At 43.3% G+C, this 22,645-nt stretch overlaps 2 protein-coding genes across 3 annotated transcripts; both read right to left on the bottom strand.

Moving 5' to 3' along the window:
* Positions 1-7,294: 7,294 nt before the first annotated feature.
* Positions 7,295-18,472, bottom strand: BUB3 (BUB3 mitotic checkpoint protein). Of its 2 annotated transcripts, XM_010714865.3 has the most exons (9): positions 18,389-18,472; positions 18,077-18,167; positions 16,209-16,403; positions 15,312-15,381; positions 14,331-14,482; positions 11,440-11,598; positions 9,885-10,062; positions 9,306-9,522; positions 7,295-7,361 (listed from the first exon to the last, which is right to left on the bottom strand). In XM_010714865.3, the coding sequence occupies exons 2-9, from the start codon at positions 18,083-18,085 to the stop codon at positions 7,352-7,354; spliced, it is 990 nt and encodes a 329-aa protein (XP_010713167.1). In that variant the 5' UTR covers positions 18,086-18,167; positions 18,389-18,472; the 3' UTR covers positions 7,295-7,351. The 2 variants fall into 2 exon arrangements, with proteins under 2 accessions (XP_010713167.1, XP_010713168.1); XM_010714866.2 differs by lacking the exon at positions 7,295-7,361 and having other exon boundaries at positions 9,302-9,522.
* Positions 18,473-19,221: 749 nt separating this feature from the next.
* Positions 19,222-21,518, bottom strand: HMX2 (H6 family homeobox 2). The gene is made up of 2 exons (XM_003208218.3): positions 20,970-21,518; positions 19,222-20,048 (listed from the first exon to the last, which is right to left on the bottom strand). The coding sequence occupies exons 1-2, from the start codon at positions 21,244-21,246 to the stop codon at positions 19,504-19,506; spliced, it is 822 nt and encodes a 273-aa protein (XP_003208266.1). The 5' UTR covers positions 21,247-21,518; the 3' UTR covers positions 19,222-19,503.
* Positions 21,519-22,645: the final 1,127 nt, after the last annotated feature.

Genomic DNA, 22,645 nt, shown 5'->3' with positions numbered 1-22,645 from the left:
AAAAAAAAAAAGAAAAAGAAAAAAATACGACATCTCATATTAAGCTAAAGTCTCATCAAGAAGAGAAAGAGTGCCTCATTACATGTAATTACCAGGGAATTAGAAACATCATTTAACTAAATGAGCGAATAATGCTCAGGATATTGAAGAAACTTGCCTGCACTTCTGCAGAGCACTCTAAGTCCCATTACAAAAATTGCACCTCTTTAATGGAATAATTTTAGGCCTTGTCTGCCTTGCTTTAAAAATAAAGAGCCTCAGAGAGGCAGAAAGAGGCTGAAACTACCATAAACAACTGTTGAAAAGAGCTGCAGAGTAGGAGTAGTCTCTACTGGATACCATGATTTAAAATGACTCATAATCTAACATAATCATGAAAATTAAACCTAAGGACTTGGGTGGGAGGATGGGAGAGAGGGAGGGAAACGAATTACCCTTTTTAATTGTACTTACTCAAGACTACAATGTATTTATAATTATACATTATAGATAACGGGTGAAAGATTCTGGGTTAAAGGTAAATCTTATACAGAGGGATGAAAGGCTGCCACATTACAGCCAGTTAAAAAAAGAAAAGATGCACTCCTGCCTATTGATGCTTGCTGTCCTGCAATGCAATTTTTTTCTAATAGCAAAGAGTTACTGGAGGATTAATAACAGCCACGCCAATGCAGTACATACAAACTGCATAAAACATCATTTCTGTTTTAGGAATAACATCTCTGCCTGCACAGGCGATTCTGATGCTTTCAGGAAGAAAATAAAACCTAGAAAGTATTATTTGCTGCCATGTTGACCCGGTGCCAGAAAAAACAAGGTTCTCCTCACTGGTTTTAGTCAGAGGAACTGTCTTGAGTTCATACACCACACCGAAATCTCTTCAAGACGAGACAGAGGAAAAGCCACATCTATTTCATAAAACAGAAAGATAAGATGCACGGGAGTGAAACAAGAACCAAGGGGATACAAATGATTCACCATCTGCATCATGTACACCTCCTGTCTGTTCCCATCCTTTGTTTCCTTCTCTCCATAAAAACCTCACAATAAAGACTCTAGGCAAAGAAGGATGGCTGTTTCTTTCCTGTAAACCAGCCCACAGCAGCCCAAGGTGCTAACAGACCACAAACTGGAATAAGGGGGAGGAAAAGTAATTAGAATCCTAGAAGTGCCAAATCTTGGCACCTCCACTGGGTAAGCCAGCTCATTGCTGATGGCAGAAGGGAAGGAGCTGGTTGATAAGAGCAGCAGAAGGCCCACAGAGCCCAGCACCATGCCAGCATTGAGGCAGGGCTACCATATCGGACTCTGAAATGGGAGGTCTGGCATGGAAGGCCCAGGGAGACTCTTGAGCTGCATCCCTAAATCACCTGCAATATCATCACTATTTGAACATCACGCAGACCAGAGCAATGGGGAACGTGGTCCTCAGGCACTCGATGAGTGTTGGTTCTCTGGAGCTCCTGGGATAAAAAGGTCAAATACTGGCAGTTTGGTCCCATATCAAAGCAGCTGATGAGGCATTGATTCCGTCAGAGACTGTGCACCTTCTGTTTGCCAAAAAGCCAGATTTCTACGCTGTATCACTTGCAAACATCTGCCAAAATGGGTTTCACCCAGTGCTGTATTGATCCAGATTTTTTATATAATGGGTACTTCAGCAAAAGGCATTGTCCTCACAAAGTAATTGAAGAAGGGAACTGGAAGGTCTTAACCTTAATTGATTTTTTTATTCTGGTTTCCTAAGGAAATGGGATTCATGCAATGAAATTGCCTGCATCTGCCCGCCCGTCCCCTTCTCCTCTCATCCCTCTAATAACTTCAGGACTGACTGACCAATTACATCCAGATTGGCTGCAGGAGCACTGTCTCAAAGATATCAGATTCCTGATTCTCACAAGAGCAGGCAGGTTTCCTTTTCTTTCCCCTATGGAAGGTCCAAGGAATCGAACTGGGAAAAATCTCCCTCCTGTTTGTGGGGAACTTCAATCTCAACTCCATTTTTCAGGTGTCTGTGGCTTTAGGCAACCTGGTCTGCTGGGAGGTGTCCCAGCCTGCAGCATGGGGTGGGAACTGGAGGAGCTTTAAGGACCTTTCCAACCCATTCTATGACTTTATGATCCTACAAATAACCGCAAAATCCAAGTACGTAACACTAACTTAATTCTTCACCATTCAGACAAATTTTAAGTATGGACAATCTTGGCAGCACTACAAGATGAAAAGGAAAAAGAGAAACAACTGGATTTCAGGGAAAAAAAAAGTACAATTTATATCTGCATTTGTAGCCTCATATTGATTTGCACCTCCATCAAAAAGTTTAATTCCAAAAACTTCCTTCTCTACCCCATCCTTAAAAATCTCAATCGTAACCCCATTATCTGCCTAATTAAATTCTGAATGCATAAAACTGTTAGACCCATCTTTTGGGAGGCTGTACGCTTTAATCACAATTACATGCTACATATTTCATGATATATATCTTTTGCGTATAATTAGGAATAAAAAATGTAATCCCAAAAAGATGTTAAATAATTTAAATACTGAGGATTTGATTAAAAGCATTTGAGGATTGCAGATGACAGAGAAAGAGCAGCAACTCCATTATAACCAAGGGAACAATTCAAGGACTTGAAGCTATGCTTTTGTTTCAAACTGAGCACCGTGATCTTGAAAACAAATATTTTGAACAGGAATGGATAGATGCATTTCCCCAGATATATTCCCATCATTTAATCTGTGGAATCGGAGCGTTTGCACAAAAGGCCAGATGTTTCTGTTGAGAGGTTTACCCACTTCTCACCATGTTTCCTTCAAACTCTCATTAGTAGAAATTAATGACCTCTGGCAGAAGCAGGGCACTTATCTCCCTGCTCAGCCCTGCATCGTTGTAGGCCATGATGGAAAGAAAGTCTCGGCATGAAAAACAAAGCAATCTTAATGCAAAACATACAGATGGAAGAAATAAAGCCAAAGTTACGCCGTCAAAAAATGTAGCATTTGTACCATCTCCCAGTTTATGCTATCAGTCGATGATGCAGAGGATGCTTACATCTCCCACCTTCCTCCAATCTGTTGCAACTATCCTCCACTCAAGTAATAAGCAAGGCAAATCTCTGCATTCTATTAGCCTCTTTCTACATCACTTAGCATTATTATGTATCAACACATTGGTATTAATGTATTTCTGCATAAGAAAAAAAAATTGCATTTAAGAAGATTCCTCTGGGGATCTTAAGCCTCCTTTAACAATTTGGCCTCATTCACCAACACAGGGGAAGCAACTTTTGTTCAATTGACCAAAGAATTACATCACAGAAATAAAAAGATTAGCTAAAATAACTCCCTGCAGTAAGTCTACAGCACCAAGAAAGAAAAAAAAAAAAAAAAAAGAAACCAATTACATGAGCTAGAATTCAAGAAATCTCTGCTTGAGTCCTGCCTTCACCCTGCGACATGGAAATTCACTTCCTTTGTCTTTGTGGACATCTCTGGAATGAGAATATCAAGAATGTTTCTTCTCTCTGCCCCTTTGACTGCCTTATTTATTCCAAGAGCAAATTCTCCAGACAGGATCATTTCTTGCAACGCATCCACGCAGCTCTGAGAACAAGGCAATCACTAACAAAGCAACTGCACTGTTTTCACTGCAGAACTGCAGCATTATGCAGCAATATAAGCAAGGAAAATCAACCTGTGCTTAGTTAATTATTAGGAACGCTTTGGCATAAACTAATAAGTTACAGCTTTAGCTTTACCTGGTGCTACCTTACTCTATCAGAAGAGAATACAGTGATTTTCTGTATCAGATGCTGCTTGCTGAGCTGTGTCATCTGCTGATCCAAGGGTTGTTCCAGAACAGCTAATGGTGACCCCAGCCATAAGTTTAAGGCTGAGAGTATCTCATGAGACTGGCACAAATTTTCTATAAATCAAGTATTTATACAGCCAATGAGAATCAGGAACTCTGCTTTATTAACCTAGTTAAGAAGTCAGAATATGTTTGTAAACATTTCTTTTACCTTAAAGAGTGCTATTGCTTTCTCAGCTGAGCAAGTCCCGCTGGCAGACGCTGCTGAGCACAGCAGTGCAAGGCTGACACTGGGTTTTGTCACTGATGGCATTTTGGGTCATGGAAGAAAATAAAAGCCCATTTAATAGGTAAGAAGTTTTAAGTTCAAAAAAAATGGGAACAAAGAACGCTGGTTTGTGGGGACAAGACCAATGCCAGGAGGATGAATGATCGGAAACAAATTCAGCAATACAACAGCCAGCACTGTCTTCTGTTTCATGGCCCAAAATGGAACCAGTTACAGCTACACCATCCCTGGCACAGGTTTGAAACATTCCACAGATGGAGATTCTGCTGCTTACTCCAGCAATTTACTCCCAGGCTTAACCATCCTTACACTTAGCAAGTTTTTCCCTAACATCTAATCTCTGCTGCAATTTGAGCTCATTATGCCTCGTCCCAGCCCCGGTGGACAGGGAGAACCGTTTATTCCCTTCCACTTTGCAGGTAATCACAGAGGACTCTGAAGACCTATTACATCCTCTGCGTTGCTATCATGCCTTAGCACATTCTACTTTTTTTTTTTTTAAATCTATAGGAAAATGTATGATACAGTCAAAAAGTGTCACACACCCAGCCTTAACAAATAAAGGATTTCACAGGAAGAGTCTTTAGCATATTATTTATGGGTAACTGGGCGAGTCTTCTGCTTGACTTTACATTTCAATTCTGCATAGCTAAATGTATTATAAAGCATCACTTCAATATTGTTTCAAAGAATCTTACTGTGGTTCAGAACCAAAGCCACCTTGCGGGAGTACAACAAGTCGTATCAGTTGCATATTGACTAAAAAATGACCAGCGTTGTGGTTATGATTATACTAAACAACATAAAAGCAGCTAATGGTGTAATCACCAGAACAGATGCCTGCTAGTCAAAAGAAGCAGCTTCTGCTCCAGACCACTAATACCAATCACTGATGGTGGACGTGTCATTTAGGCCAACATTTGCAAAAGCATCCAACAGTAGATGGCCCAAAACGGGCTGTTTCTATCTTAACAGATGCACCAACTGAATTACTGCTGAACTGAGCGACCAAGGGACTGCAACTAAAGAAAATCTGATGTTTTCTCGAGGCAATAAAACTGCTGGCTTCTAGTAGAAGCAGGAGACAGCTAAACAGGATGGAGCTAGCAACACCTACACTGATCTGCAAAGGTCATTCACAACGGCATCACTCAAATCTGTGTGCTCAGATATTTAAGATCAGTGCAGGCACTGGTTTTGCTTTGGAAATTCACATCTTAAGGACACTTTTTTTTATATATATATAATTGCAGCAGCAACAAAACACAGCACATCTGAGATGCAGCAGAGCTACAGAACTTTATGTAGTAGCCATACACTGATTATCTTGAAGTAGTGGCCAATAAAGTACACTTACCAGCAGAGTTCTGTAACACTCAGGGCACAGATGCCACTTGGCTCCTAATCCCAGTGTTATGAGGCTCCTGTGAGAGCCAAGCCATGATATTTTTTCCTGCAAGCAGTCAACAGTGATTGATGGCTCTATTAGAATGACTCCATGTCTTTCTACACAGCCTTCTGCCCTACAAAAAGCAACAACTTCAGGAGCATTTCTAGATCTCAACTCCTCTAAGAGTTAGCATACCCTCTCTGTTCAGCTGCTTGCCATGTAGATCTCTAAATCTCTTGTGCCAGGACTTCTCTGCATTGTGAGCCTTTGCCTTGACCTGTGTTTCTAGAAGACAGCTTAAAAGGAAGATTCATCACATGCACATTAAAAACAACCATATATTTATTCCTAACAGAAACAGCTGTATCACTGACCAACCCACATTTCTCCTCTCTGCAGTTACTCCAGGTTGCCGTGCTGCCTTCTACAGGCTGCATCTACAGAAAATACCAATGCATCAGAGAAATTTCTTAACAATTTATAACCCAAAACATAATTAAGTCCAGTCTCCCTCTCTCCTATATTTTGTGACCACCTTTGTTTGCTTTGTAACCATGCAGATCTTAGTACAACACTACTCAAACTTTGGCTTTTTCTTCATATTTACCATTGGAAAACAGCACAGGTTACATATCTGTGGTATTAGCCAAACCACCTTCAATGCCCCTCATTCCTCTCCTGTCTTCCTCCACCTGTTACTTCACTTAGCTTCCCACACTTAACACTTATACCTCTGTACATTCCCACTCTATGCTCTCTTCGTTTCACAAATCTCTTTTTTCACATAAAACCTACCTTTTCATTATTCTCGGCCTGTTCTACCGTCCTCATTTTGGGTCTCTTTCCCTCAACGTCAGTGTTGTACTTAGAAGTAACAACAACAACAACAAAAAAATCTATGGGCTCAATCCTACATTCTGCAACATAATACTCTCTTGGTTGAGAAGAAATAGAAGAAGAGATACTGCCTACGTTTGCTCTGCAAAGATGCATGTATTTATACTTGCACACAGATATAAATTGTGCTCTGGAACACTTAACAGTTCAGGCAGACCTAATAATAAAGTCTGTTGTCTCAACATTCAGCCATCTCTCAGACTAGGGATTCTGCTCTCAGAAGCCTTCAGTTCCCATATTTAGGTTCCAGTCCCAAACTATCATCCGCTTCCTCTCAAAAAGCCAATAAAAATATTATTCTTTTTAAAAATTGTTATCAGCAGATCAACTTTTGCTCAACGTTCTGTAGCCATTAACCCTCAAAACAAAAAACAAAAGCCACTATCTCTACCTGATAACAGCTCAAGCTTGTTAACTCCCTGCAGAGTCCAGCTTTCTCTCCACTTCCACCTTCTCTGGAATGATTTGTTACCATTTCCGTTGTTGGCAAGTTTGTTTTCTTAAGGTAATACAGTGCTCCCACTGACTGGACAGGCATTGATATCTCAGAACAGAAGCAGGAAATACAGCATCAATCCAACCACTGGAACTCAAGAATTTGGGTAAGTTAAAGCTTTGGTCTTCACGTACGCTTCAAAAAAGATTGTTACACAAAATATTTTCAAAAATCTAAAGATATTTATTGAACACTTATGAGACCATTTCATAACGAACAATACTACAAAATTGTTGCAAGTTTATAAAGATATACAGAAAATTACCTACAGGAGGGTTGAGCAATAGTGCTAATGAGACCCTATGTAAGCAGAAAAGTAACAATGGATTAAGACATGAGACAATATACAAAGAGATAGTTCTTAATTAAAAATAACATCTGAACACAGGCTGTTCTTCCCATTACTTCATCTTAGTCTTGTTAGGAACAGGTGGGCAACTCTTGTAGACCTCCACTGATATCTCTTCTTTAAGTAGACCTGCAATAAATAAACTGCATTTCAGCAAGCACTTCTTAAAGTAATCATAAACAGGTCAAACACTCAATATTTTAAAGCGCAGAAACGCGTAGACAGACCACATTCACTTGTACCAATACAACACATAATAACTCAGTAATCAAAAGCCTGATGCTAAGTTTATATCACACGGTTTCATTTAAGGATGTGCCATGCAGAAATGCACAAAGATCACTACGAAAACATAGAAGACCAGTAGCTTTAGCAGCAAGCAATTTATTTTTAGACTACAACAGAGATGACTCACACTACTGCAACACTGAAATATATGCATCATTCTTAGTGCACTAAGGTTGGCACATGCAACTTATAAACGTCAGGAAAACATATAAACCTTGTTAATGTTTTCAGAAATTCATTTAAAGATAGAAACAGGTCCAAAAAGATGCCTGTCTAAATGCATTGCAATTACGTTACAATTATTTTCCAAATACACAGATATGTTCTGTCTTTTCTCAGCTCATTACTGACTCAAACAATTTGCCCTTCTGGGATCAATTGTTTGCTAATAAATAATTGTTTACAGTCACAAAATGATATTAAGGAGTATTCTTATTAGTTTTCCTTCTACAGCCTAATAAGATTCAAAACTAGCTGATTCCCAAGAGTCTAACCTTAACCTTGCTGTGTTTAACAGCCCAGGAAATGATGAACCATCTGTTTCAGAAAATAATGGAGGGCCAAGAGGAAATATTGTTTAATTGTAGATTAACCTCCTCATACGGCAGAATGAAGCATCTACAGAATTAGCAATCATAACTAGCAAGGAACGAGAATAACTGAAAGCAGCTCTTGCAATTACAAAACCAACAGCAGCAAGTAGTCTTTTATCACCTCTTTTTTTTTCTTTAATTCCTCCCAAACATATGTAACAAGCACAACCTAACTTTTAATATAACTGAAAAAAAATCAGCTTAGGACTTCTATAAATGAGGAAGCCACAGAAATAAATATAGAAATAGTTACGTCTTCCTTTTCCCATGAAAACAAGATTGTTTTAAAACAATCATCTCCAAATAAGAGATGATGCATTTATTGCTTTGTAACTTCCACCTCACATCTCCACTGTGAGGAAATGGCAGCTGCAAAGCAGTGTACAAGTCACTTAAGGGAAGGAAAGAATGGTGTTGGTTTAAAAAGAAAGAATTTGGATCACTTATTTATTAGCTACCCGTGATGCTAAATATCTGCTTGTCTCAGTCAAAGTTTGAGTAATAAAAGAAAAAAAACAAACAGTGACAAACCACAAGGACTTGAAAATAAAAACAACTACTCCTGTGCTGGCATAATGAAGAGCTGTGCAATTCTGCACCGCAGTGGTAATTTTTTTAAATGTAACATTCATCCCAAAACAAGCTTAACAGAAATCCTTCACCCCATAAATCAGTTTGCCCCATTTTGACAGCAAGAATGACAGTGCGTTATCAGAGGGCTGCAAAGTCCAACACACAGCAACTGAGAAAGCCAGCCCTGGATTCTACACACCCATTCCCTTCTGTACCAGCTGGGTGCACACAGAGCGTGTACAGATTTCATTAATTCCAAGTTCTAAATACCCCAACACGGTGACATTTACTCAAATGAATTATTCTTCAATTCCTCACTTAATTCTTGAAGCAATGAGCTAGCAATAACTCCACAGCTTCATATAATAGCACCTATTCAAAAAGGATAAGAGTTTGACATTCTTCTCCTGCTAAACAACTGGGCACAATTTTATCCATCAGACGTCTATCAACCTACGGATATTGAAAGCTTGGGCGAACAAGATAAAATCAAAACCAACCCTACTGTCAAGCTGCACTATCTACCGGCATCAATAATGCTATTCATAAATTTAGGAAAATTAATAAAATCTTGGGCTGAATGCTCAGAAAGGCTCAAACACAGGCGATGCATACTCACTTAGGTTTTGTTTCTGCATCTGTCACTTGGCGAATATAGATACCATCTTCAGGATGTTCAATGTCATCCATTTCATACATATATGAAGAAGCTATTGCAAGGGTGGTTCCATCGTTGCTGAAGGCAAGTGATGCTATGCTCGTGGGATACCGATGGAACTGACACAGTCGCTTTTTGTTGAATGGATCCCAGATATTTACAAACCCGTCAGAACCTCCTGAAAAATAGTTTTTAGAAATCGTCTGCAAGTTATAGCTGGGAGAATGGTAACAGATACAGTGAAGTAGAAAGGATGGTAAAGAGAGATTAAAGAATGTGGTTACATGGAATGAGTTTGTCAGATAAAACACAGGATTATATACAGGTGCATTATTCACTGAAAGCACACTGAGTATTTCCTGATGTCTGATAAGAGAATTAACTCCTGCTGCAGCCAATAATTTAAAAACCATGCTCAGAGCAAGAAATACAATGTAAGAGACTTAAAAATGAAGGACATACGGAATAAAGGCTGACCTGCTCAAATCACAAGCTACAGAAAATGATGCAAGTGTCAAGAAAAATGAATGTTTACTCTACCTGTAGCAAACGTGTTGTGGACATTATGGAAAGAAATAGCATTAACTGGATAAATCTGCTCAATGTTATTCTCTTTCAAACGATGGCACTTGAATGCATATTTCTTCTTCTGTATTTCTGGACTCGGATCCAAATACTCCACTGCAACACGACCTTCAATGGAACTTAAAACATAACCCTAGCAACGAAATGGGAGACAGGCATTTTAGAAGTTTGTAAGTGGAAAAAAGACTGCCATACAACTTACTTTATATTCCTCTAAATTAAAATAAATGTAAACAGCCTTTGGTGGTGCACAAGCACAAGTCGTTACCACTGATCTATGGCATCAGCAGTAAAATCTGCCTTTAAGAAGCAACTCAGATAAAGCTTTCCAAAAGATTTTCATTGCACCATAAGTTCAAGCTAACAGTGAGGCTTTTAATTATCTTTGTGAGAGGAAATTCAAGTCGATTTGGAGATAAAAAAAAAAAAAGACTATTACACCTCCCAGCACTTGCACTTATTCCCCGAGGCCTGTATGTTGCAAATACTCACAGGATTATTTTGTTTCATTAGTCAGTTTACTAGCAAGTAAACCCTTCAAGTTGAAACAGTATTTTCAGCAGCATTGATTATAAGGGGTGTCCACTTATCCAGTTCATTACAGCCCTGACTTACAGCAACTTGAGATGCTTTTATTGTACCTTCCCAGTTAAGCCCATCATAGAGCATTTCAAAAGAGGATTATAATGATCTCTAGCTTTATTGAGGTTCTTCAAAATCCAGAATATAATCAGGAAGATCAATTTGTTTTACTACAACTAGAACTGAAAGTGGAAAAAAGCATTCATGCCACTTCAAGAGTGAGCAAGGAGGTCTCTCAGTGTCTGCACCACCTCCATGCATACTGAAAAATTGTCTTCCAAACCAGTTCCTGCTTTTGCCTGCAAAAGCTATTGTTGCTTTGCTTCAAAATGAGCCAGAAATACCACAGACACACTATGTTAACCTACTTGGAACAGCTCTGTGATCATCTAAATGGCACCATTTGCTCAAGGCAACGAACCATCGATTCCTTAGTGAGTGACACAGTCAAGACTTCAGAAAATTAAAAAAAAAAAGTTTACTACATTCTTACAGTTTTAATCCTGCCCCTCTTCACTGCCTGTTTAGGAATCCAGGGTTACAATGCATAAAGCCTGCTGGGAAACCATCAACTCTGTCTTCATCTTTTCTACTGCTGCTTCACGGAGATTTTTACTTATTTATTACTGTATTGTGATGCTGATATGCAAAGAGATGATTTGTAAATTAATTTAAAAAAGAGACAAACCGAGAAAAAGTGAAAACAATGTGCTGATGAATCAGTGGCAAAAGCTCCAAAGCTATGCTGTTCATTAAAAGACTTAACCTGGAATAAGGAGTCGACATCATTTACTTTCTCCAAAGATGGTCCTTAAATTTCATAATCCAGAAATATTTTAAAATGAGATGCAGAAAGCTTGAAGTACGAGTCGTTATTTTTCCTACAGAAGTCTCACCAGAAATACAATCACTGAGATTGCTCCCATACCTGTTTGTTTGGAAATGCTCTGATACAGCGGGTCTGGTATTTCAGGCTCGATTCCCTTCGCTGCTGAACGTAACCCATGTTGCGCAAATCCCACACCAGCACCCTGCGACCTGCAGTGCCCACAATCAGCCTGTCTCCAGACACAGACAGCGTGTACACCTTCCAAAAAGAAGCACAGGTTTTAAACACGTATTAATCTGGATGTTTGTTGCACAAAAGAAAGCGTGAGCAGCCTGTAACTAAGACTGCAGCCCCAGATTTCCCTTCTGCTTAGATTTGTAACTCAGATTTGGGATAAACAATAGGAGCATCCAGTTGGTTACTGGCCAAAAACCAATGTAGCATCTCTTACCTAGCACATACCTTAAAACCAAGCCCAAGGCAGCATCAGAAAACATAAAGCTAACTTACAAAAACCAACAGTAACCAAATGATTTGAGTACAAATACGCACTTGTAAAATCCTAAATATCAAGAATGTTCACCGTATTGCCAGTCTGGAGAGAACCTTCCCCCTGGGGCTTTCCTTCCTCAGTATTAATTCACATTCTAAATGATACACATGTACAGAAAAAGAGATGCATGATTCAAAAGGGAAATAAATATTATTCAAGTTTTCCTGGAAAATCATTTCAAGCATTAAATTCATTGACAGGTCAAAACAAGAAGGAAATATGAACAAAGCAACAGAGGAAGAGGGCACAGATTTGGTCTTTGCTTGGCATGCACAGCTTGCATCACCCACTGTGCAGGCATCATTGCACAGATCAGTCTCACAAAGCCACTGCACGTTTTGTTTCTCCTCTGTCTAGCAGCAACACTTGTTCTCTTTTTCAACAGAAAACGTCAAGCTGCGTTTCATGTTAATGAAGGGAAATAAAGTGCTAATAAATCATTAAAAACAGTACTTTGAATACTACAGTAAAACTAATTGAAAAAGCCTACAGCTTGGAATTTTAGCTCTGTTCCCAAAACTGGCTCAGAAGTTCTACTTTTTGTTTCTTACAATTCTCACACAAATATTAAGGGCATCAATCATTCTGCGTTCAACTTCTACTAGGGATGGAGTTAACCTGGGCCTAAAGGAGAACAACACCTGCTTAGTCAAAAGCTCTGTCCTACCAAATGAATTATCAGCTGTAGCTACACAAGCAAGATGGAATCCAACTACCTCCAGCTGCTCTGCCACTGAGCTGATACAGCTACTGAATATACTTCAGAAGAGGAATGACAAGTGTAAGAGATCTGGTACCCTGCCAGAAGGACTCTATTTACTTTGGACAAGTGCTTGTACTCAAGCACACAGCTTCCCTTTTCTGCTTCTGTGATAAAGTTTGTAAACAGCACAGCTGTTTGGACCTAATAAGACTACCCTGAAATATTAGGCAAATAAACTTGTCTCATCAACTTCTTTTGGCAAAACTCTTGTCTTCTAAAAAGTAATTTATTATAAAAAATACAAAGCTATCAACTACCTCACAGCTCCACATATACAAAACCCTTTGTCTGTTTAACGAACCTACATTCACTAGGCATGCATCCCTGCTTTAAAAAAAACACCATTATTCAATTTCCCTCTCAGGACTGATGACTTATTAAATGCTCACATAAGATCTAATGATCCCAATGCCGAATCCCATTTACATACAAGTGGGAAAAGACTTAAAACTAAACTGATCCGAAAGTGTTGAACATCATATGTTTGTGCACATATAGAAACAAAGGCTTAAGAGCATTAAATACCTTAAATCTTCTTTACAAACTGATGTCACACCTGTATAGTGAGTATTCTTTCTGTACCACACAATCATAAATCAAACGAAACCATTGTCATGCAGTTGGGTAGGTGTACACATTTATCAAAGGCAGTATTAAAAAAAAATGACATAATGAACCTTGCTGAACCAATAAGCAGCTTGATTCACTGTCTGTCCGTTATATGATATCCTGTCAGCAATTTATCATAGTTCTTTACATGCTACATACAACTATAAATCAAAACTAGAAATAATGCAATTACTTTATTCTGAACAAAGGCCTTGTCAGGAGGAGGTTCTGCTATATCGTAACAAAAGTAATAGCTATTTAGCTGCAATGGGGAATGCAGTGATGGTTTCTATGACTCGATCGTACACTGTGACAGAGCTAAGTGCCATTTTTAAAAGAGCCCAGGCAAAAAATATTCCCATGCAAAATTTGGTCTTCTATAATTCGTTCCAATGATTCCACTCTAAGTAGCAAAAGATCAGCAAACCATGTAACGTATTAGGAAAAACTCAAGAAATTACATTTCAGTTTACTTGTCTTGATCTCAGCACAGAGGATTTTGGTCAGTTTAGACCTTCTTCGAATATTAGGTGTTACAACAAAACAAGCAATTCTGCTCAACTTTTCTACACAAGTCAAAAAGAAATATTATTTCAGGCAATGAAAATTGGCCTCTTACTCTATTTCTAGACATGTTTCAAAGCAATCAGACCTTACAAATGCCAGGATTTGATATCTAAAAGCCTTAATGCCTAGGGAAATCACTAACAGCACGTACTGAAACAATTAGGCCAAAAATTAGCAAAGTAAGCCATGGATTATCAGTGACCACCTCAATTTCACATGCTGTTTTTGTTGGGACTTCCCTCCTCAAACTTGATTTTAACAGGATGATTTTTTGCCATCACTATTGCTAAGAATTAAGTTATGCTCCTATTGATGATAGCGTAGACCCTTAGCCTAAAATCATAACATATTCTGACTGCTATTCTAAAACACAACATTTATGTCTTAAAAAGCATCAGAAGTCACGACAATCACACAGGATGAGCTCTCCAACTACACATACAACTCCCTGGCTGTATTATTTAACATGTTACCTGGGATCCCAGATCCACTACATACCTTTTCTGGCTGAGAGAAGGTTCCTGCATTGCAAGGTGTCCTTGGATCCCACAGTTTAACTGTCTGATCCCAGCTGCCAGTCACCATGACATTCACTTCTGGGCAATACTCAACACATCTGATAGGTGCATCATGGCCACCAACAAGGTTTTCTGGAAGGAAGCAAAACCAAATGTAACTGTATGGGCTTCACAAACAGAGTGTGGTGAATGAACTTAAAAACACACGTTATGGTCATACAAACACACTGTAACACACAGTATAAGGTGCAAAAGTCTGACAAAGTGAAAGTTTTCTGTGCATTTTGCCCCATCTGTGAAAGACCATTTTAAATATGTCCGGATTATAAGCCTTCAGAAAACAGCATGCTCAGTTTTAGAGCAGCTCAGCTAATTCCCCTTTATGAGACAAAGTAGCTCGAAGCACAGAGCAATTCTCAACAGAAATGGAACTCAAGATGCCTTAACAAGCACGTACCAGACTTCCTAGCAGAGTGCCAAGCCCTGCTTAGCTGCTAGGTGGTACTTCCCAGGGCCACCAGTTTTTCTGCCAGACAAAGACACACATGACATAAAGTTTAAAGCATCAGCAAGATGGGTATGTATCTGCTTCCTTCCCTTTTCACCTTAAAATTAGGTAAGGAAAAAAATACATGTGCAAAACACATCAGTTAATACCTGTCACCAAAAATGCTTAAGGTTTCAGTTTAGCAGCAATGGATCCAGCCCTTCTGCTAGAATTGTTCTGGCACAATCTTTAATTACACAATGAGAAATACTGCCTTGTTCAGTGCCCTGGGCAATCAGAAAAGGCTGCATGACTCCTGGGTGCCAGTGGTGACAATTTAAACTAAGGAGCTACTGCTTAAAGCAAATATTCCCCACCTGAAAAACTGGAAAAATTCTATTCCTGCAAGTATCTAAACCTGAAGCTCAGGCTGGGTGTTTCAAAGAGATGGCTCACAGAATTCAGTGTGCTTACCTTGGTCCGTGTTTAAATCGTGCATTTTCAACTGCTGATCTAATCCTCCACTCCAGGCATGGGTAGGGTCCTATAATGGAAAAAAGATCCCCTCATGACATGCATAAATGTACAGCAGGCAGGGAAACTTCAGTCTCCCAGGCACAGAAAGAGACCTGATTTTAAGAGATTGGGGAAAACTGGAAACCATGTGAGAATCTGTGTTTTAAACCACAGTCTGAACTGCAGGTGGAAAAAGCACAGTTAAATTGATCCTTAAAGCATTCATCCAGTAACTTATCAAGTTCAGACACTGCAGGACATGTCACAATACAGTGCAAAAAAAAAAAAAAGTTACTTGCAACAATATATTTCATATATTACGTGTGATAAGCAAAATAATAAGCAAAAAAAAAGCCAATTAAAAAAATTGTTCAGAAGAATATTTCAAATCTAATGCATTAAAAAGCTAGAAGTATTTGGTAAATGGTTCATGTGGAGCAATGTTGTCTTTTGAAAACAACCCAGTAAGAGAGGGCTAAAAAAACAATAATTGGCTGTGGGTATCCAGTGTGAATGATTTCTGGGTATATGCTCCTCTCTAGAAGAAACGTGCAAAGAATTGACCACACCAATGGAAAAAAAAAACAAAACAGTATAAACCAGCTGAACTTATTCTTGTCTGCCACTTCTGCCAGAAGTAAGCTATGCATGTGCCTGCATCCTTCACAAAAAACATGGATTTAGGACAAGAAAGAGCCTTGTGGGAAGAACAATTAGTCCAAGTACAGTGCTCTTTGACACCTGCATTTCAGGTAGGAACTATCCCTTTAACTTCAGGGACTGACAATTTCTCACATGCTTTGTGCTCCATAAGTCCGAAAATACAATTGAAAAACAAACCTCACACACACTTACATAAAAAGCACAGTCAAGGACAGCTCCTGAATGCTGATATTTGAGTCTCATGCTGTTGGCAGGAACATCATAGAGACGGACAGTGGTGTCCCAGGATGAAACAAGCAGAAATTGAGATGTGTTTGGACTGAACTTTACCGATGAAATCCCATCATCTGGAGTTTGATTGAGTTTGAACTCGTTTGATCCCGTCATCTGACAACAGAGCACAGATGTCATTTTAGTCACAACAGGAAAATAAACCCAGCGAGTTAGCTGGCTAACTGACACATCTCAGGGTTCATTTAAAGGAAACTCAGAAAGCTTGCTAACCTTCACGCAGAGCGTGGAACACAGAGAACTGACAAACACACTGAAGATGCTTATCGCAGCCCAAGACCTTAACTCTTTTCCACATAGAGAATTTTCAATTTAAATATCAAACACAGAAATACAGCATGGAATAATTATCACAAACTTTTTGTTCTGTTTATCTCTAAGCTTATATACAATATTGTTATGTACTTTCCTCTCATTACGCTGTCTATGTGGTTATATTTCTAGGAGTATTTATAAGTTACTCTGAGACTGAAGATTTCACTTTAAAAAATGGTGGCAGAGAGGAATCCAAGGAAAAACTTCAGCAAAAAGCATTCCTGATTCAGTGCAACTGTGCTGGACTTCCAAGAACTACAACTGCATGATTACTCCAACAGTTACCAGCACTAATTGGTACACATAAAAAAAAAAGTAAATGAGAGCTGAGGCTACAGGCAAATTTCAGCTGGAAAGACAGTGAAGAGCTTAGAAATACTCTGGATGAAGAAACTGTTCATTATAAGTACAGCAAAAAAACCCAAAATCTTTTAAAATGCTTTCTAAGCATTAACAACACATTTCTTTTTTGAGAAAAGGCTTAATAAGTGTATTAGCTCTGACTTTTTGTAATGTTATCACATCCGAACTTGCATACAAATGCAGAAGAGAGATTAGACCTTTGGGACCAAAATCCAAGACAGAACGAGAAGGTGAAATATGACAAGAATCAACAGCACTGCACGATGATTCCAGTGCTGTGTTTGTCAGTAACTGAACCATCATCAAGCTGTAGAACAATGTAAGCACTGCACATTCTTACAATGGAAAAAAGTCTAAAGTGGAAGCTCCTGGAAGGATACCTTTACATAAAACACCCACCGAAACAAAAACTGTACCATTACAAGTACTCAAAGTGGAAGTGAAAATATAATCACTTTTAAGAATAGGAAATAAAAACTACACTCTTAATCCCTTTTTCCTTGCCCAAAAGATGGATATGCTTGAGAATCCATCACACACACACACACACACACACACAACTTCTAACAAAGGATTCTGCAGCAGGTTCATTACACTTTAAACAGTTAAATGTATCTCAGTGAGGATTTCAAATGGATGTGCAAAGACAACAAAGTAAGGAATAGAGAACCAGGAGGATCTAAGCAGACACACTAAGAGCAGGAAGAGCAGAGACTTGGAAGGAACTCCTGAAGTTTTTGAACCCAGAAATAAGTATATATACATACATATGCGTGTGGGTGTGTGTGTTCCTCCTATGTAGGTTAGCAGTCAGAAAAAAAAAACAAAGGGTTCTGCACATTTCCAGAAATAAATCTAGACTGCCAGAGAACAGTGACTGTTGTGGTCAGCACAGAGCCCTGACACAGCTCTGGAGCACCACACACAATAATCCGTGGAGAAGACATCCCAATAAAGGCAGAACCACGACACCAACTTCAGCACGGGGTTTCTCTGCAATTCTACCTCCCCGAGAGCTCCCTGTACAACGCAGACACGGAACCAACGCTTTTGCAGCCCTCAGGACCCCGGCACGCAGCACACAGCACTACCGTTTTCATAGTACACGGCTTCTTCCCTCTCTCGAGGCCACACCACGGAGAACTGTTCTTCACAGAGGAGGAAGGCAGTCTGCCGATAGTCCTGTGTGGGCGGGAAGCACAGCGTGAAGGCCAGGCCCATAAGCGGCGGTTGATGCGAGGCCGCTCGCAGGCCGCAGCCGCCCCTCAGCGCGGCCCCGAGCCGGGACCGAGCCCGGAGCCTCCACCGTTATCCCCACACCCTTCTCCCAGCCTTCGAACCCGCTTCCGACCCGACCCAACCCGAACCGACCGACCTCACCCCGTCACCCGGCGCGGCCTCACCTCACCGCCTCACAGCGCCTAACGGCCGTCCGCTCTACGCATGCGCAGTGCGCGCAGCCCCGCCCGCCGCTTGGCGCCGCTCTCCCATTGGTCAGTTCAAAGTGGCGTGGCGGCGCGGTGCATGCTGGGAATTGTAGTAGGCCGGCTGCGGAGCGCGGGGCGGGCGGGGATCGGCCCCGAATGTCCATCGGTGGAATGGAAGTCGGGGGAGACGAGGAGACGGAGCCGTGGGGGTGGGAGCCGAGCACGGGCCGCCGTCAGCAAAACGCTTACAGCGTCTGCAGATACACATGGTTGTTTCCAAATATTTCCGATATTTACCAATATTTACCGCTATTTACAATATTTCCCGATATTTCCCGATATTTCCCACACCCACAAACGTTTCCAACCCACAAACGCTATCAACAGAAATGTCCGACACCTCAAATGTTTCCAAACGTAGCCAACAGTTCCAAACGTTTCCAATTATTTCCGGTACTTCCAGCAATTCTCACATCATTCCCAACATTTCCAGCCCAAGCTGGGATTGTCATGCACCCCATCCATAGGGCAGCACTCGTTCCTCATCCATTCCCAACACGCGGCCTCTCCCTTCATCTTATTTAATCCTTTCTGCGTCTTTTAATCGTCTTTTTTTTCCCCTTTTCCCGTGCTCGCACCCCCCCGTGCCCATCCCGCAGCACGAAGCCCATCCCGTACCCACTTCCCAGCCATGCAAACACGCGGTGGTGGTGGCAAATTTACAAACGAGGCTTAAAACGTTTATTTCCTTTAAAAATATGTACAGATCTGAAATAGTCGTCTTTCTTTTTTTTTTTTCCTTTTTTTTTTTTAATTAATTTTCTTTTCAAGTGGCAGGATAACGCTGGGCGGGGAAGGGGAGCCCCGACCTCACCCCTCCCACCCCCATCAGTTCCAAACCTTTCCGGACTGTCCCTGGAAGCGGCCCCGAACCCGAGTGGGAGCCGAATCCCCGGACCCGATGCCTCGGAGCCGGAGCAGAGCCCCCAGAACCGAATCCCGAAGTCCCGGGCCCGAAGCCCCGCAGGCGGTCCCGGAGCCGAAGCCCGGAGGCGCGGCCGCTCCCAGCCCCGACGGGGCGGGCGGGGCTCTCAGTACTCGATCTTATTGTAGAGGTTGTAGAGCGGTAAGGCCGAGAGGTTGCTGCCGGGGTAGTAGAGAGGAGCGGGGAAGGCGATGGAACGCGGCACCGGCACCCGCAGGAGGGAATTGTCTCTGAACACCAGCGGCATCCCCACCAGAGTCTGAGCAGAGGCGTGGGCCATGTTGGCCGCCTCCAGCTCTGCCGAGAGCTGCCGCTTCCACTTGTTGCGGCGGTTCTGAAACCACGTCTTCACCTGGGTCTCGGTGAGCTGCAGGCTGGAGGCCAGACAGGCCCGCTCCGAGCTGCTCAGGTAGCGTTTCATGTCGAAGGTGGATTCCAGCTGGTACACCTGGCTGCGGCTGAACACCGTGCGCGTCTTCTTTTTAGCGGCCCCGGCCTGCCGGTCCCCGCCGTCGCGTTGTCTGTCCCCGTAAGAGGGAGAGGAGGATCCCAGCGGCTTCTCCTTGTCCTCCTTAAAGTCCTGCGGGGAGGCCGAGAGGAATGGGGGCCGTTCCGCTCCGCCCGCAGCCGCTCCGCTGCCCTTGGTGCTGCCTGCAACACAGCCACAGCGCGGGTCGTACCGGCAGCCACCGACGGTGCGGCCCCGACGGTTCCGGGGAGCCGGGAGAGGAGGAAAAGCAGCAGGAAAAGGCAGCGAGGGTGGAAGAAACTTCTGATATGAGTGGGTGTGCATCGGGGGTTGGTGTGTGATGGAGAGAGGGCTGGATGGTCGAGCGGATAGATGGAGGGATGGACAGGTGGATGGAGGGGTGGAAAAATGGATGGACAAGGTGAATGGATAGATGGATGGGCAGAAGGACAAATGGGTGGACGAAATGAATAGCACCCGAGGAACAGCATGAAGCTTCGTTGGGAAAGGCCAGGTTGGCTTTTAGGGAAAAGGTTTTGCCCCAGAGTGTGATGGGCACAGAACAGCCCCCCAGGGCTCCTATGGCCCCGAGAGTGATGGGACACCCCTCTCAGACACAGGGATTGGGTTTTGGGGAGTCCTGCTTGGAGCCGGGAGTTGGATACCATGATCTTTAAGGGTCCCTCCCTTGAAGCTCGGGATATTCCCCGATTCTGTGATTTTATGATGATTCTGCGATGTGTCACAGCAAAGGCACCTAAGCGCCGGGCTCAATGCTGCTTTCCAGCCCGACACGAGCCGGCGTATTTTGCTTTACAACACCACATTTCACACGCCGTTTCATCAGAACTAATGCTAAAAATAAACATCTTTCTCTCCCTCAGCCGAGCGTTGTAAAGAAGCAGGAGATAAGGGAACGTTCGTTATCACTCCAAACTCGCCCCTTCGCCAGGGCGAGAACGAACCTTGCTGAGGTGGGAAAAGGAAAGAAAAAAACCCAAAGCCGCCCCGTTTTTCCAGCAGATCCATCCCCCCTCCAGCCATGGCCGGCTCACACCCGGCAGCCCCGACGCGCGGCCGCGCCGTCGGGCAGCGCTACTCACCGAGACGGGCGAAGCCGAGGGGCTGCTGCTTACGGCACGGCTCGGCGGGGCCGTGGGCTTCGGGGCAGAAGCAGCCGCGGTGTTTCCAGCTCTCGCTCGGTTCCTCTTCGTCCGAGGACAGGGAGAGGTTCCGACCTCGGGGGGTCCACGGGGCCGCCTTAGGGCCCGCTTCCCGGGGGCCGTCGGCGCTGCCGCTGCCCAGGATGGACTGAATGGTGAAGGTGGAGCCGGGAACAGCGGGCGGGCAGCACTTGCTCTGCTCTTCCTTGCTGCTCATCCTGGGTTCATAAGAAAGCAGAGGGGGAAAGCTCTCGCTTTAGAGGAGCCGAGGGGTGTGGGGACGGGGGGGAAGGGAGCCGGGCTGCCGGGGGGTTTGTTTTGGGGGTGCTTTCGGCGTGCCGCTGCCGGTTCTCCCCGCGCCTGCCCAGGCGGACTGCATGCTCCTTCCCTCGCGTCCCTATTGATCTGCGGACGGCGGGCGGCGGGGCTTCATTTGCATGGAGGTGGCCTTCGCCGCGCCAATCACGGCGGCGGCGGCGGAAAGTTTGGGCAGCGGCGGGGTCCGGGGGTTGGGAGGGGGTTGGGGGGGTCCCGGGGAGGCGGCGGGGCTGGGGGTATCCCGAGGGCTGTGGGGCTGCCCCGACCCCACGGCTGCGCTGCCTCCGCCTCGGGGGGCGGTGTGGACGTGGGGTCGTGATGGACGGGAGGTGTTGGGGGAACGCGTCTTGGTGGGGGGGGTTGAGGGGGGAGGGGGGGTTAGCCTTTTGTTTATGGGAGAAATGGGGGAAATAAATAAATAAATAAATCGATGTTACGGTTTGATGCCGAGCTGGGAAAAATCCTCCTGCGATGAATAAGAACCGGTAACGAACGCTTCAGGGAAAGGAGATGCTATTTCCTATCGGGGAGGCCCGGCCGAGGCCGAGCCCCGACGGCTGCCCGGGGCGGGGCCGTGTTGGGATGGGGCTCTTCGGCTCCCCCGTTCCTCACCCTCCCCCCGTCCCTCCCTCCGGCCCCGGGCCCCTCCGCGGACACATATCCCAAAAATCAAATCAGAGAAAGCAAAGAATGGGATGGAAATATACAAATCAATAGAGACAAATGTCAAGACGTTTTAAAATGACATTTTCATTAACTCCGAGTCACCATATTATGGCTGGTATATTGAATAAAGTACTTATAATATAATTAGGCATAGCGAGATGACGACTGTTACCCAGACCAGCGGCATAATCTTTAACTACTTAACTACTTGATAGACTCATTAATGGACTAATTGATTAGGAAAAGTGTTCCAGCTCCTCCTCTCCCTGCGAGGGGCAGGTGCTGTCCTGTTTTACCACATTAACCTTTTCAGTGCTTTTCAACGGGGTCGCGACACATTACAAATGGTCAGCTTTAATCATGATGTCAGCTCATTAACCCGGAAAGACCCCTCACTGAAATACAATTTAAGAAATCGTCCTTCATCCCGCTTTGCCTCCCCGGCCCCGCGCGCAGCCGGGACCCGGTTCTGCCGTCGGGGAAAGAGAAGGACGGCACCCGGGGGCTGCTCGAGTTCCAAGCCGGGGTAAAGAGAGGCAGGGAACGGCGCTGGGGCCGCCCCGATGGCAATCGACGTGACAACGCTGTGCTGCCTGCGGGGGGTGCGGATGGGCCGGGGTGGGGGGATGCTG

This window comes from Meleagris gallopavo, chromosome 8 (assembly GCF_000146605.3).
Source record: "Meleagris gallopavo isolate NT-WF06-2002-E0010 breed Aviagen turkey brand Nicholas breeding stock chromosome 8, Turkey_5.1, whole genome shotgun sequence".
Classification (NCBI taxonomy): Eukaryota; Metazoa; Chordata; class Aves; order Galliformes; family Phasianidae; genus Meleagris; species Meleagris gallopavo.
Note: the sequence above shows the minus strand (reverse complement) of the source record. Positions and strands in the feature narration are given on the sequence as shown.

Coding starts and splice junctions, on each gene's coding strand:
- HMX2 (XM_003208218.3), bottom strand. CDS start 21,246: ATGAGCAGCAAGGAAGAGCAGAGCAAGTGCTGCCCGCCCGCTGTTCCC. Junction 20,049..20,969: donor CCTCGGCTTCGCCCGTCTCG/GTGAGTAGCGCT, acceptor GCTGTGTTGCAG/GCAGCACCAAGGGCAGCGGA.
- BUB3 (XM_010714865.3), bottom strand. Junction 14,483..15,311: donor CGATTTAAACACGGACCAAG/GTAAGCACACTG, acceptor GCTTCCTTCCAG/AAAACCTTGTTGGTGGCCAT. Junction 10,063..11,439: donor GAGCATTTCCAAACAAACAG/GTATGGGAGCAA, acceptor TTTCGTTGCTAG/GGTTATGTTTTAAGTTCCAT.